The sequence below is a fragment of the Bombus pascuorum genome, chromosome 4, assembly GCF_905332965.1.
Source record: "Bombus pascuorum chromosome 4, iyBomPasc1.1, whole genome shotgun sequence".
Taxonomy (NCBI): domain Eukaryota; kingdom Metazoa; phylum Arthropoda; class Insecta; order Hymenoptera; family Apidae; genus Bombus; species Bombus pascuorum.
The window spans coordinates 16299734-16314505 of record NC_083491.1 but is presented as its reverse complement, the minus strand read 5'-3'; the positions used below and the strand labels follow the sequence as shown (position 1 = coordinate 16314505).

Below are 14772 nucleotides of genomic sequence, written 5' to 3'. Positions count from 1 at the left end.
TTTTTCAATGAGAATTCAGGGACTTATGTATTCTCGTTTCACAATTGAGAAAACTATATAAACAGGCATCTATGTAGTGTAAGTTAATTAAATTGAAGAAATATTTTCTAGTTTTAGAATAGGTATCAGTGTTTTACATTATATCCCTGTTGGTGATATGAAAGAAACTTCGAAGTAATTCTCTACAATGTAATAAAAATTTGTGTAATACATATAATTTTTATCTTTTTGAAAAATTCTGGACATAAACTGTAGTGCTGTAACGCATCTTCGTTTTAGATCAAATGATAGTACCTCTATTATACTTTCGAATTTATTGAATTAATTCAATATTCAGGATATTCTAATTCTAATAAAATAAAAATTGAAAAAATTATATTAATCTAAAAACACGGTAGGATCTTATAAGCTCGGACGCAATAAGAGGGTTGAAATTTTGTCGAATGGAACGATTAAAAATTTGAAGGAGGTAATGACGATAAAGACAGAATTGTTAATAAACTCAAGTAGAATGAATGCAATAATTGTTTAAAAGAACTTTAATCTCTATATTAAAGAGTTTTATGCATATTATATGTGTATTTTAATTTTTTAATATTTGATCATTTTTATTAAGTAATTAATTAATTAATGTAGGAAGTTAGTTTTTGTTGGATTGTACAGATTTGAACCATACTGTCATCTAATGTCAATATTAGTATAATAATTAATAATACTTTCATTATTTAAATTTTATAGTATGTCGTTGTTTTTCTAATCATAATTTCAATGTAATTCATGGATCAAAATTATTGAAATTTCAGTACTGGTCAATTGTCTTCTCTTTCACATATTATTATTTTTCATATTATAATTACATACATGTAGTACATTATAATGTAACTAGTGCTTATAATATATGTTAATACAATTTAACACATCAACAGATAATTTTCAAACTAGATAGTTTGACACATGAATATCGATTGATAGAAAATTTATTTTATATGTAATCATCGATATTTACTTCAATTATATTTTATTATTATCATTATAATTGGTATACTTTTACATTTTAATATTTAATGGAACGTCGACTATCATTAATATCACCTATCTTTATGTTTTTCCTTTATTTACTTTATTTCCATTACATTATTTTAACATTATTTTCAATTTACTACTATAAAACAGAAAGAATCTAGTTTCCTATTTGACGAAATGTCAATTGCTAATATATTAACAATATCTAACTGTATTCATCTAATTTGATCTTTACTTAATTCAAGTTACTTCTACGAAACGCAAGTAATTTATTCTATGTTATTTGACCAGTCCGCTTAAGCAATTTGTGATATGTTAAAATTATTTATCTTCATTTATTTTCGCTTAACGTTTCCACTATATCTAATTTATTTCTACAAGACACGAACATCCTGTTTTTTATTGAAATAGGTAAGTGTTTTTAATCAACTATGGATTTATTGAAATTATCTTCGCTTCGATTTTCACTCATTTAACATCAACAAACCATAAATAGCAGTTCAATTTCATTGTCTATCGTTATTCGTCGTTGAAGTAGTCGATTCTTGATCCTCGGTAGCTGTGCTATTAGCTTCGTCGGACTGCGTTCTCTCCTCCGTATTCGCATGGCACAATTTCCTGTGTTTATGTACAAAATAATAGCTCGGGAATTTGCATCCACAGATCTTACACGGATAATACTGAACATTTAAATCCAACAATCGAACTTCTCTTCTATTTCGAGCCTCTGTATCCTGCCTCTGTCTATTTCCAGTCGGATCGTTTGCTCTTGTCGGCAACAAATGCCTCTTGGTATGTTTTCTGTAACAATACTGCGACTTGAAAGTGTGCCTACAGTATCGGCAAGTGTAGCTCCCGCTGCTGTTGCCCGTATCCATTGCAGACTCGATTTGGTCGCAAGGAGTTCTAACAGCCGGTGGTCCTCCGTTTTCGTCATTTTCACCAGAGGCGTTTTCTGGTTCAAAACACGGCCTCTGTAAACGCGGTTGTAGTACAGAACTAGACCCACACGAGGCTGTTGACGAGTAATTTTCATTCAACACTCGATGGAACTTGACTGGACCATCGCAACAAGCCACGTCGTAAACCACTGACAAAACACCCGTAGAATTATCGTTTGCTCTATTGGAACCGCGTCCTCTTCGTCTAGATCTTCCTCGATCGTCCTCGCTGATCGACGTGGATTCGATGTTCTTGTCACCGTTTCGAGGTATTGCTGTGTCTTCTACAGGTGTCAGAGGTGGAGATCGATGTTGTTGTTCGTTGTTGCTCGAATTTGGATGTTCGTAACGGTGTTCTTCTGTGGATTGACGCTGCTGTTCCGTTGTCTTTTTGTTTTGACACGGTGGTACCGAGGATTGAGAAGCGGAGGACGGCGTAGGTGAAATCGATTGACAAGGCGACGACGTTCGTGTCGATGTGGCAACGTTAGAAGTGGTGAAAGTGGTAAATGCAGCTGCTGCTGCTGCCACAAAGGGCAGAGAATTGGAGGACACGTTCTCTGGTGATTTTGGTCTACAGTCCACTCGTAGGCCCCGATTTCGTTCGATTTTGAAGACTGATGATTTTGGCGATAAAACTTCTCTGTTGGCAGATGTTACGAAACATTAGGTTTCTTGATACCATGCAATGAAACATACTCGAAATATAATATGATTATTTTACAGTAAACTGCTTCTTCTATCATCTCCTTATTACTTATTTATTGGAAGTTAATATTTCAGTTGGAAAGTTGGTACTACAATTGCTCGGAATAGCTGGACAATTACATGTTTAGTAAATCTAAGAAGTTGAAACGAAATTAGATATTCAGCATTGTCACACTTTTAGCACAATCCAAAATCTACTAGTTCTGTTAGAACGCGATTGTAATATCATGTCATAATAACATGTGTAGTATATTTGTCTCTAACATAAGATTCCAAATCTCCTAAAATGCAAAAAGGAGAGGCAAACTCTTCACAGTTTCCTAGAAACACTTCACATATTCTTTATCTCGATATACGTTAAAATCAACAAAATCAACATTCAAACCTATAAGCCGTCGAGCTGTGCGTTTCTTGAACACTGGAGGTCGGAGCGACGGAAACGCCGAGTGGAACGGTCGATTGCATTAGCACCGACGGTTGCAGTTGAGGTAAATGTGGAATACCGATAGACGAGGGTACAGGTGCTGTTGGTGGATAAAGAGGCGCTGTCGGTGGCCAGCATATGCTTGGATCTATCATCAGCCTGTTTGGTATAGGTCTGAGTATATTTCCCGAACCTGGCGTCGACGTGGATATGGAGGTCGACGTTAACGTCGACGTTGGGCCTGCTGGTACCGGTATCGGTGTTGGCAAAGGCGGCGGTGCCCTCAGCCTTAGTAAAGCAGCCCTGCATTGCTCCAGTGCCCCTGGCATGTGCAGCAAATGCGTGGCTAATAGCACGCTGTACACGTTATCCAATGTTACCTCCAACCTACCCGTATACATGTAGTTCAATAATGGCGCGAATGCTTCTCCACCTACAAATTAGAATTTAAAGCAAGAAAAAAAATATATAGTCGTTTTTTTATTTATTGCTATATGTAGTTGTTGAAATTTCTTGTTTGTTTCTTACAGTTCGTCGATTCTTTTTGCGTTTAACTCGTAGCTTGTGCGTCGATGATTCAAAATTTTTTAATGAAACTATGTACGCCATAGTATAGTTTTTCAGTAGATATTATAGGGAAATTAAAGCATTGGATTTTGAATATATATCGGTATACAGAGAGGGTATTAGTTCAGAAAAACGAGCATTGTTCCGTTTGAAACAGATGTTTTATACTTCTGAGTACAAGCGATTTTATGGAAATTCTTCTACTGACTGACACAAAAAGAAATCTATACTGTGTTGTTCGAAAGCCGTAGGTGGAAACAGAAGGAAAGGACAGAGGCAAGGTATTATTTTCGTAAATTTAATGTTAATTCGTGCATTTTCTGCTTGAAAACGTTAGAAACACGTTAGAAACGTTTGATAAAAGTCGAATAAGGAATAACTAGAAAGATACCGAAAGAGGAATTTTTTATTGCACTTATTTTCGTAAGCATTGGAAGGTTTAACGAAGATGCAAAGGCATTCTTATTTAGGAACATTCAGATTTTTCAAATTTTTAATGTTTAGTCTAAGGAAAGGTGTCTTTGCGCGATGTTCTTTTCTTCAATTTTAAATGTATTAAAATCCATCAGAACTTTCTTCTAGGCGAACCTACAAATAAATCGGCGAGTTGGAGAACGGTACAAATTCAAAATTACAAATGTTTTCAAATATACCAACTAACATTAGCTTTGGCGTATCAGTAAAGCTATCGATCTTGCAGCCTCATTCCAGTTTAAACACATAGATAAAACATTGTAGCAAATTTTAAATAATCGAAATAAAACCATATTGAATTCGTGTCATTCTTCAACTCACCGACTCGAATAAATTACGATATTTACCAATGGACGAAACCGAGACAGACGTGACAGGCTGTCGTTGTGATGGTCCCGACAAATTGGTAGTAGTTACCGCGATTGCAGTGGTTGGCAAGTTAGCACAAGATGTAATATTCGTGTTAACACCTTGATTAGGTGTCGTCGGTGCGCTAGTTAGCAAAGCTTTTAGATATCCGCTATGAGCGGCCAGAACACCTTTGTGAGCGACGAACTGATGCTCTCCTTCGTTTCCCACTCTGACCACTGTGTCAGGTGGCGATAAAGTTTCTTGAAGTCTTGAATAATTGTCTGGCGTAACGCTGTCACCGAACCAAGCTCTATATAAACTATACATCGTACGATTTCAGCTATGTACCAACTAAATGATTTATTAATTGACGTATATAGACATTGTGCAGAATTATTGATTGACGATAAACTTTGGACAAATTCGTTTGAATAAAGTTGCTGGAATTAGGATGAATTCACATCGATGGTAATACGAAGATTTATTTATTCCGTTATCTTGTTAAAAGTAACTTTCACTTGTAATTTTAAGGAGTCGAATTAATTTGAGCGACAACATCTTTTTAAAGATCTATGACCAATACTTTCCGATTGAATGAATTTTGAAACTGTTCAGATTATCACGTTTCTTTTCGATCTGCCGATTCCTTTGCTCGACAAAGTCAAACAGCCCTCTAATATTAATTAAAATCTTATTCCTGCGGGTCCTCGATTAATTTTCCAATAAAATCATTTTCAATCTGCAGTATTATTATTTAAAACTGTGTTCTTCCAATTGCGCGGTGAATTTTCAAAGCGAATCCCACCGAAACAAATGTTCGAACTTGTCCAACTATGACACACGTTTCTTTCCAATTTCCCGATTCCACCCCTTTAGCGTTACTCGCTAAAACCGTAAATATCTTCAAATATTGTACAGATTCTCCCATTAATTCTCAAATCAAATTCGAGCAAAATCAATTTTTCAAACTTCTCCAACAATCACGTTCCTCCTCCGTTCCCAATTCCGCCTCATTTCCTCCACTCGTCGAACTTCCTGTCCTCTTATTTAAAACCTTATTTCTCCAACGAGTTCTCCGGTCGTACTCGAATCAATTATAAAAGCCAACTTCTCCGATTATCACTATCCGTTTTCACCCTCAAATTCTCCTCGATCTTGCAGTTGTCAGAGTCATCAAACACCCTTTCGCTTTCGACTTATGAGCGACCGTACATTTCTAAGATCCCGAAGATTCACGACGACAAAGTACGAGCGATAAATGGTATAATCGACGATTGAGAAGCGGATATAAACGCAAAGTCGAAGAGGTAACCGGCGTGCGTCGCGATTGCCCGTGATTTGAACGCCAGGTTTCCGTGACGTTGCGCCACCGTCGTAAACGTCCGTAAATTCGGCTAGTTTTTCGACGAGGTTCTACCGCCCTTCGAGTTTCCTCCTCCAGACGGCTGGTATCAGCCAGTCCCTGTGCAGCTCACCCCATCCCCTAGCCAGCGGAGAACCGCCCCCGACGAGTCGAGATTGGCGGCGCTGCCTCGATTACTGGCAGGGTTGCACGTGCGCCTGGTGTATTTACCATGTCGAAAATTGTACCAAGCATTTTTCTTCGTCTTCCCCTACCATATATCCTCCACTTCCACTTCCTTCTATCTCCTCTTTTACCTATCGGTTGGCTACCTCGTGCTTCTTTCGTTTTAAACTTGTATTTTGGTACTCCGTCTTTCTTTATAGTTTCTCTTCTTGTTTTTTCTTTCTTTTCCCTCTATCGGCCAGTTTCTTCCTGCTTTTGGTTATCGAGTTTCTAATGGCGAGTTAAGCGTAGTATTTCGAGATGTTGCTCTCGATACCTATGGATAGAGCAACATTTTAGTTCCAGAGGAAATATGTCGAAACGACGATGACTTTGAACATGTTTGGATTTGGGACGCATCTAAAAATATTACGCGTTTTGGCCACGTGTGTGTTTCGCAAACTACCACCGACCAGAATTCCCTTGACGTTTAAATTCTTAACAGATACCTAAGTTCCCTATAGATCCTTAAATTTCTAACGAATAATCTAATCGTTATTATATCCATTCATGAAGAAGAAGCATTTTCATTCGATGAATCCAGTCTAAGATTTTTATGCGATATCGTCGTTAGTTTGTTGTTGCCGAAAGGAAGAAATGAAACGGAAGGGAATGACGATGGGAAGAAGAATAATAGAAAATAGAAAGAGAGAGAATCAATCGCGGCCGCGATTCGACTGGCGCGAGATTGTGGAAGCTCTGTTTTTTTATTCTTGCCATCCCCGTACTCGTGGGATATGATCGACGTACCCCTACTCTGTGTTTCTCCGATAGTGTATCGCGTTCTGACAAAAAGGATGAAAGAAAGCCGATTGGGTTGTTGAGTCAATTAGTCCTACGAATCATCGGCGTGGCTATTTTTCCAAGTTAGAAGGGCTGGTCGGTAAACGATGTTTTTTTAATATTTTGAATCGTTGAATTGAATTATATGCTGTTAAAAATCGCTAGCATAAATAACTAGTTTAGTTTCGGACTAGACACTTTTTACAAGATTGACACGTTTTCGCGACATACGTAGAATCAAAGATATATCAAATTACTAACTGAAGTTACGATTCGAATAGAAACATCCAGCTCGCAGAAATATTACTTTGAACTAAGTTGCAATTCTCTTTCTGCATATTCATCGCGTATATCCGAACGTAAGGTTCTTTGCGTCCGCGCCTTCGAATAACATGAATTAAGCACTTCAGTTAGGAGATTGAAACGGAAGAAAGGAATCAAACAAATTAAATTATAAGAAGTATGTGAAACCAAAGGAAGATGTGAAAGAAAATAACGAAGTTATACAAGTTATAAAACGTTCAAAGAAACAAATAAAACAAGTTACTAAATGCAATAAAGAAAACCAACGAATCAAAAAACAGGCAAGCTATCGACTGTCGAGCAAAAATGGAAGAAATAAATCAAGGAAAGCTCTCTCTGCCATTGAATATTCTACTCGATACAACGGGCTTGTCGTAAGCCCCGTGAAAGAATCCCTCTCTTTGCCCAAAAAATTACCGAAACGTATCGCACGCGTAACACTCGTCGCTCAGAGCGAGAGTAGAAAACGCAAGAGAAGCAAAGACGGAAGAAAGGGAACACGGGATAAAAGACAAAACAAAGACTCTGATGACCACAGTTTGGCATGGTTGTTCGGTGATTAGAGTGCCTTTAGAGTCGAAAAGCGTAGATGAAGAGGAGCGTGTTCCTCCTCAAGAACGTTCTTTCCGGGATGCGTCTTTTGCCTGTCCTCCCCTTTCTCCCTTTCTCTTCTTCCCTCCTTCCTTTCTCTGTTTCACCCCTATCTCGTTTCCTCTATTCTGGCTGCTCTCTGATGTTTTTCATCAAATTAACTCGCGGCTACGAGTACTCTTTCTCCGCAGTGTTTGCATAATATCGTTTATAATTCAGGTTGCGCTGAAATTTCACTTTATTCCGCCTGGTGGCCCGTATACGTACAGGTCGCTCGTTTGCTCGCTCTCTTCGCTTTTTCGACCCTCGGCCACCCCTCTATATCGGTTCAAACTATCTTACTCTTTCTTTCTGTACACGGTGTCCCAGGGTTTTCTGGCACAAACCACTCGTCATTCTGAGTTGAGGATTGAAAATTGGACGCAAAGAATGATACACGAATGGCGCTGCTTCGTTCGGAAATATAACAGACTTTCCGTTAAATCATTAACCTCGGATGTTCATATTTTTATTTTTATGACATTTTAGACATTTTAGACATTTTGCTTGGTATTTTATGTATCGACGCTGAAACTATCGCGATGGTTAAAACGATCAATTCGTAATTTTTATTTGCACTTTTGGCAGTTCGAATGATTCTCTGCAATGCCTGTGAATAAAATGTAATTTCTTCTATTATAGGTATTATTAGATCCTTTTTATTTTTAATACTTTCAGTTTTATATCTTTTTTATTTTTACCAATAGGAGTCAATGGATATATTGGCAAAAATTGGTGGTAAATTATTTGAGACACCATATGTATTTCTTTTCCTTTCGGAAACGTGTACGTGCTTCCGGACACACATAAGAATATATCTTCATATCGTGGAAAGAGTGGTTTTTTTCTTCCATGCCGATATTTCGCATTTTCCCTCGTCTTCTGGAGGAAAATTAGGTTTGGTATCGAATCGATAACGTTGATCGAGCTTACTGCAATTATTGGTCAAACGAAAATGAGGAAGCATAATCAACGACATTTTTTTCTTATGAGTAAACAAAATTTCCGTTGTACAGGGCTAGAAAACTGAAAAATGAAAGAAAATGTTTTATTTCTATGTAGGTTGTCCACGCAATACAAATAAATGGAATACAAATAAATTTTGATATTCTTCGTTAAAAAAGAACGAAGATATAAATTTAGTATTTCGCATTGATTTCGCTTTATTCTATCTAGACAATTTTTGAACGTAAAAATAAAAGAGAAACCATAATAATGGAGCATAGTAATGTCACTAGAAAGGTACGTTGAATTATACAAGGATTACTTTGATTAAATAGGTAATGTTTTGATGTTAGAAACTTTATTTGGGCCAGCGATGTTTCACGTATACGAGCCTATCTATGCAGTCACTCAGCAAAATTAAAACAAAACCAGAATTCTAAATACAAAGAGTTGGCGTAAATAACGGAAAATAAGGGAGATATACAGAGCCATTGAAGTTAATCGTGGGTCATCGTAACAGGGTGGTGCGGAACAGTCGCGGTTCCAGGCAAGAATGCGTCGCCACCAATTCAGAATGGGACATGGCGATTACGCACATTTCCCAGGAGACCTGCAGCTTTAAACTGAAGTTAACAGACGCAAAGTTCCCCCTGTCCCTCCGTTTCCTCCACCACGCCCTCCCTTTATCCCGTTGTATCCCGATCGAAAGCAACAACTACTACCATAATCGTCGTTTACATAGCTATTAGTATCATTGTCGTCATCGTTGATAATAATACTACCGATTAACGTGATATCACCTGAATTGATTCTGTCGCCATATCGTCTCTAATTTATCGTCTCCTCTTTGTAAAATTGTTCATCTTACAGGAATAATTGAAACATTAGTGTTATAGTAAAAAAAACTTTCCAAGCTGTAGACACACAGCTTTAAATTCTTCAAAATGCTTTAATATTTTCCAAGTAAGAAAAATTGATTCTGGTGTAACGATTACGCTCGACTAGTGGGATAATATTCACCCTGATATCGTTGATGTCGTAGATGATTTGATGCTTCAGTAATATATACAGTGATATATTCTATTTAAATAGAAAAATATGTATGTGCCTATAAATTCAGCTACATAATCGTGGAAAATTTCTTTTTCCTTGTACGTTGGTCTGAATGGTATCTTGCAGTAGTATTCACGTCTCGTGTCCTAGAACACGATTATGACAAAAGAAAACCACTATATAAATAGTAATATTTATTTTTCGCTGCTAAATATCTTTCCCCTTATCCATCGTATGATTCGTATGATCGCAACCGAACAGGAAATTTTAACTGTCCATCTTGCGTCATTCGTTCTATGCAATTTTGGTCAGATCAGTTCAACGATTTAACCATCTCGTCATTCACACGCATATGGTCTTTTTCGATATTTTCTCAATCACTTCAATTGTATTCCACGTTCCCTAAAAAACTCTTTGCATCTTTCCTACGAGCTGTTAGTTAAATTGTCGCCGGACTCCATGACAAAGTACATGAAACTGATCGCCGCTTCAATTGGCAGAATCGAAATTCACCGCGGTGGAAAGGAAGGAAATAGCTGTTCGGGCTCGCGCAACGTATAATCGGGAGCAGAAGTGTACACATTGGAGAGGTCGGTATCGCTCTCCCCGGATCCCAGGGAGACGAGAAAGAACGCTCTCGCGGTTTAATGCTCCGAGCTCGGTCGAGACAAGCTGAGCAAACACTTTTCGCGATATTACCAGGATCCGTACGGGCTTTCTGCAGCTTCTCTTCGCCGCTTTCGCCATCATTCTCTCTCTCTTTCTCTCTCTCCATCTCTCTCTCCAGCCCCTTTCTCTATTCCGAACACGTTCGTTCGAACTTATTTTCTCTCTATTTCTCTCTTTTACTGTCTGTCCCTTGCAGATAGGCTATTTCGCTTGTAATGAAATAAATACTCACCTGCTCAGAAATCCACTTATTCTTCCTTTGCGTTTCATCGACCCGTATGGTGCGTTGGTTCTTGGTTCAATTGACCCTCTGTCTTTAATTTTAATGGCGTTGTATGTAATTGGCGAAGCAATCGAATTGAAGGTTTCGCGATAGGATTTGTGAAGTTTTTAGTGAGTTCTTCGAGTAGGGGTTCTTTCTATAGGGTCTTGTTTTTTCAAGCTGTTGTTTTGGGGGGTGTTGTCGATGTGGAAAGGATTTAACGACAGATATTTTTAAATAGAATTGGATGGTATATATTGAATACATCGCGTTAAACATACAGTATAAAATCGAGTAGAAAAAGACTTTCTATCGAGGACCTGAGAGTAATTAAATCTTTGCAAGTACGATTGCCGATCTAATTATTAGATTTCCTCTTGCGTCCTACGATGAAAACGTATAACACGTAGCAATACCAAAGCTTTTATTTCCATTGAAATATTAAACATTTGTCCGCTTCGTGACTCGATTGTTTTTAACGAAGATCCATAACAAGACCAGGATACCGTATTTAACTGTGAAATAACATGATAATATAAATTTAATAATTCCAGCTATAATTAATTATACTTTTAATTCGGCAAATTACCACTGTACGCTGAAACAAATCAAACGAAGCTTGCCTATTACGTTTAACATTTTCCCGACTTTTCGTTTAATACTCAACTGTAAAGCTGGTAGGATCGAATCAAACGAATCATCATCATCATCATCATCCCAATAAAAGATAATCATCTGTTACCGTGAACAAAGGGCCTATCTACCTTTTGAACATTCATTGGTCGTACATAGTGGACAGGAAAAAGTGTTGTTAGTGATGTCGCATAAACGAACTACCCTCGAATAAATGCGTTCCATCGTCTGCACAGGTAAATTTGTAATCGTAGCAGCCAGTTGCCACAGCAAATGGGTAGGAAAATTAAATGACCGTGGAAACGGTGATCTCTCGCGTCGGTGTAGCTAGTTACACTGGTTAGAGCTGACGTCAAGGGGTGGTAACATTTTGGTTTGAGAGAACCTCGTGGTGGTGGTAACTTCGTCGTTGGGCCGAAAGGCCGATGACGCGCGCGTGCGCGCACTCTTGGCGCGAGCTAATTAGCGTCTTGATTTACTTAATCCCAATTAATGCCTTTAGCTGCAGAGCAACACACAGCTGTCGTGTTCCTGTGTGCATTAGACGGTTGGTAAAGTGAGAGGAAGAGAAAGAGAGGGAGAAACAGAGAGAGAGAGGGAGATAGCAAGGAGTGTGGTTGAATTCAACACGAAAGCCATGGCCGCGTTTTCGTTGTGCAAATAATGGATTATCTACGTATGGATGGATACACATCGTGCACTGTTAATATAGCTTTCTGCGTGTGATCTAGTTGTCTGTAAGCGCATAAATATGTATGTATAGGAGTATGGTTCTGTGTGTAGAATATTATTTAACCTGTTAATCGGAGAAGAGTCATTACTTGGATTAGTAATATTTCTTGGATGTATATGGTAATTTATTTATTCGAGGCCTGGCTATTTTTTGGTATGTTTTATTTCTATTAAAAATTAATTATATTGTATTTTCTTCACTAATATTCTCCATAAATGACGTAGCATTTAATAATTTTAAACGCAAATTTCAATAAGGTAATACAATAAATATCTACTAGAATCTTCAGGATTCTTCGTTTATTTTTCTTTAAAACGTTCGCGGCTCATAAGCAACAAATTTATTTGTGACTCCGATGTCGGTGAAATATTATTAAAATACAAACAAGTAATAGTCGTACGACTTTTTTGATTGATAGTTAAAATTTAACTAACTACGTCTTGGTATATAGTACATGATGTATAGACAGAAGGACGAAATAAAATGGTTAACATGTATCTTTATCTTACTGGATTATTCCTATAAAATTATTCGATTTATGCATTCTCCGTTCGTAATAGGTGAAAATGATTGATCACAAAGATAATGCTGTTCCAGCTACGAATGGTCATTTCATCGTCAATACTATAATATCATGTGCCCCTCTATTTCTGCTCTTCGATTAACACACATTATTTACACGACTAGATCTTATTTGGACCGGGATCAATCGGTTTTCCAGAATAAGTAATCGCGACGATCTTTCCCGTATTTATTCGACCTGTTTCTCCATTTGTCATCGTGACCATCGAGCGTAGCCAGCTCTCTGTGAAAAAGCTTAAAGTCAAATCTCATGAGTTTCTCTAATAATACGATCGAATTAACACGTAGTGTCGATCACGAGTTATGGACGAATTAATTTTAATCAATCACGTTTCAGTATATTCATACTAACTTCAGAAAGATCAGAGATTGAAGCTCGTCGTTAGATTTAGATATTACGCCGAGGGAGTTTCATTTTTTATAACAAAGGAAATTCTCAATCGTTCTTATCTTTTTTATTTTCATATCATACATTAGATCAAAGTAATTCCGATTTTATAACTTTCTTTGATAACGATTACCTAGAAAACGAAAAGTCGAATCGCAGATATGAAATAACTGTGAAACGAGGGATTTTAACGTGGTTCGAAAGTCTGTTAAGTTTATTTATCTTTCTTGTAGTTCTCTATCTATAGATTTATAATTTCGTTCGAAGTAGTGTATTTCCTTGCATAAATTATTTCCATATTTCTCGCGAATATTTCTTGCAGATCAATTCGGCAAATATTAAAAGTTGATTAAAAGCCATTGAATTTATTGTATAATTAACGAATTAAAGGAATTAATCGAATAAAAAGGTAACGCTCCTCCCTTTACCAATCCTAACGAATTTTTGTTTGCGAGAAATTCTGCAAGAACAGCGTTTGTACGTCATTAAAACGTGCTGCACCGAACACACGTGGCCAAACACGGTAATCGAATCATTCGATGTACGCGCGTATATACATACGTGTATTTACTCACGGAACCCATCCCATAAAGTTCTTCAATTCGAAGATTTTATTCCGTTACCAAACCCTGCCCACGTTATAATTCATCGACTTTCATAACAGGAATAAAATAATCGACGTAGTAATTTCCATTATCGCGTTACGCTTTATACGTTTACCGGATGTATCCGTTTCAACGAAAAATACAGTTAAAACCGGTGTCCCGGCATATTGGATTATAGAAAAATGAATTCTCGTTATTTCTCGTCATATTACGATTGATTTGACTCGATTGTGTTACGGTTGTATTATCACGTGTTTGACGATTCCTTGGTCCTCGTATTGGTTGAATAACGAAAAACCACCGCACATATTTGCTTTTAATCATTTTTGTCGGGCCGGACCGTTATGTAATCTCATAAATACGTAAATAAAAAAACGCGTCGTTTCGATGCCTCCAGCGAAACGTTGGGCGCAAACACAAGAGAAGAGAACCCTCTCTATCTACTCCGTTAACCCCTTTCGATTATTCGTTTTAATTTCTATACTTCTTCGCGATATGGATTTATTCGTCCAACATCTGGAATTAAAAAACAAGGAAGGGAGTAATCTTTTTTATTAGGAGAGAATATTTTTCAACTAGATGCTCGTCGAAGGAAGAGTTACAATGTGTTTACGTAATAGATTTTCAGATGTGTATCAAATATTTTATGAGGATCTTATAGTCTTCGAAAAGTTGTTTTTGATACGCGTTCCATTTAACTCTAGAACGATCGACAATTAAGATGAAGCTATTTCTATCAAAACCAGTCAAAACGCCTGGTCTTCATAAAATACGTAATAATAGGATATTTTATATAATTTAAAATAATTAATAATAGAATAATTTCATTTCTCTTTTTATTAAAATTATTTGTACTACATTTCTGCTATTATTAATCTATCTATGACCATGATCCCTAAATGGGTGTTGGCAAATTTATAAAAAGAATTGTAGAATCAGTCATTTTAATTGGCGTGGAAGTTCTTGTGTTAGCATCTAGCGACTTAGTGATCGATCCGGAATTTTGTTCATAATCGACACAGTCATATTGAATGATACGCGATAGAAATTCTGAAAAAGCGTGGGAAGTTGTACGGAATAAGGAAACTGGTTAATTCGGGTTCGATAAATAGATTGTAGAAGTCTTTTACA

General features: G+C 37.1%; 2 protein-coding genes across 18 annotated transcripts in view; one reads left to right on the top strand and one right to left on the bottom strand.

Annotated features, from left to right (window-relative positions):
* LOC132906439 (nuclear receptor corepressor 2) overlaps positions 1-14772 on the top strand; it is a 59519-nt gene that overhangs the window by 32197 nt on the left and 12550 nt on the right. The gene's annotated exons all lie outside the window — the stretch shown is intronic.
* Positions 373-12950, bottom strand: LOC132906448 (mucin-2). Of its 2 annotated transcripts, none has more exons than XM_060958655.1 (3): positions 12746-12950; positions 3058-3529; positions 373-2607 (listed from the first exon to the last, which is right to left on the bottom strand). In XM_060958655.1, the coding sequence occupies exons 2-3, from the start codon at positions 3495-3497 to the stop codon at positions 1530-1532; spliced, it is 1518 nt and encodes a 505-aa protein (XP_060814638.1). In that variant the 5' UTR covers positions 3498-3529; positions 12746-12950; the 3' UTR covers positions 373-1529. The 2 variants fall into 2 exon arrangements, with proteins under 2 accessions (XP_060814638.1, XP_060814637.1); XM_060958654.1 differs by lacking the exon at positions 12746-12950 and adding an exon at positions 4485-5348.

Coding starts and splice junctions, on each gene's coding strand:
- LOC132906448 (XM_060958654.1), bottom strand. CDS start 4,815: ATGTATAGTTTATATAGAGCTTGGTTCGGTGACAGCGTTACGCCAGAC. Junction 3,530..4,484: donor TGTCTCGGTTTCGTCCATTG/GTAAATATCGTA, acceptor TCTAATTTGTAG/GTGGAGAAGCATTCGCGCCA. Junction 2,608..3,057: donor CACAGCTCGACGGCTTATAG/GTTTGAATGTTG, acceptor ATCTGCCAACAG/AGAAGTTTTATCGCCAAAAT.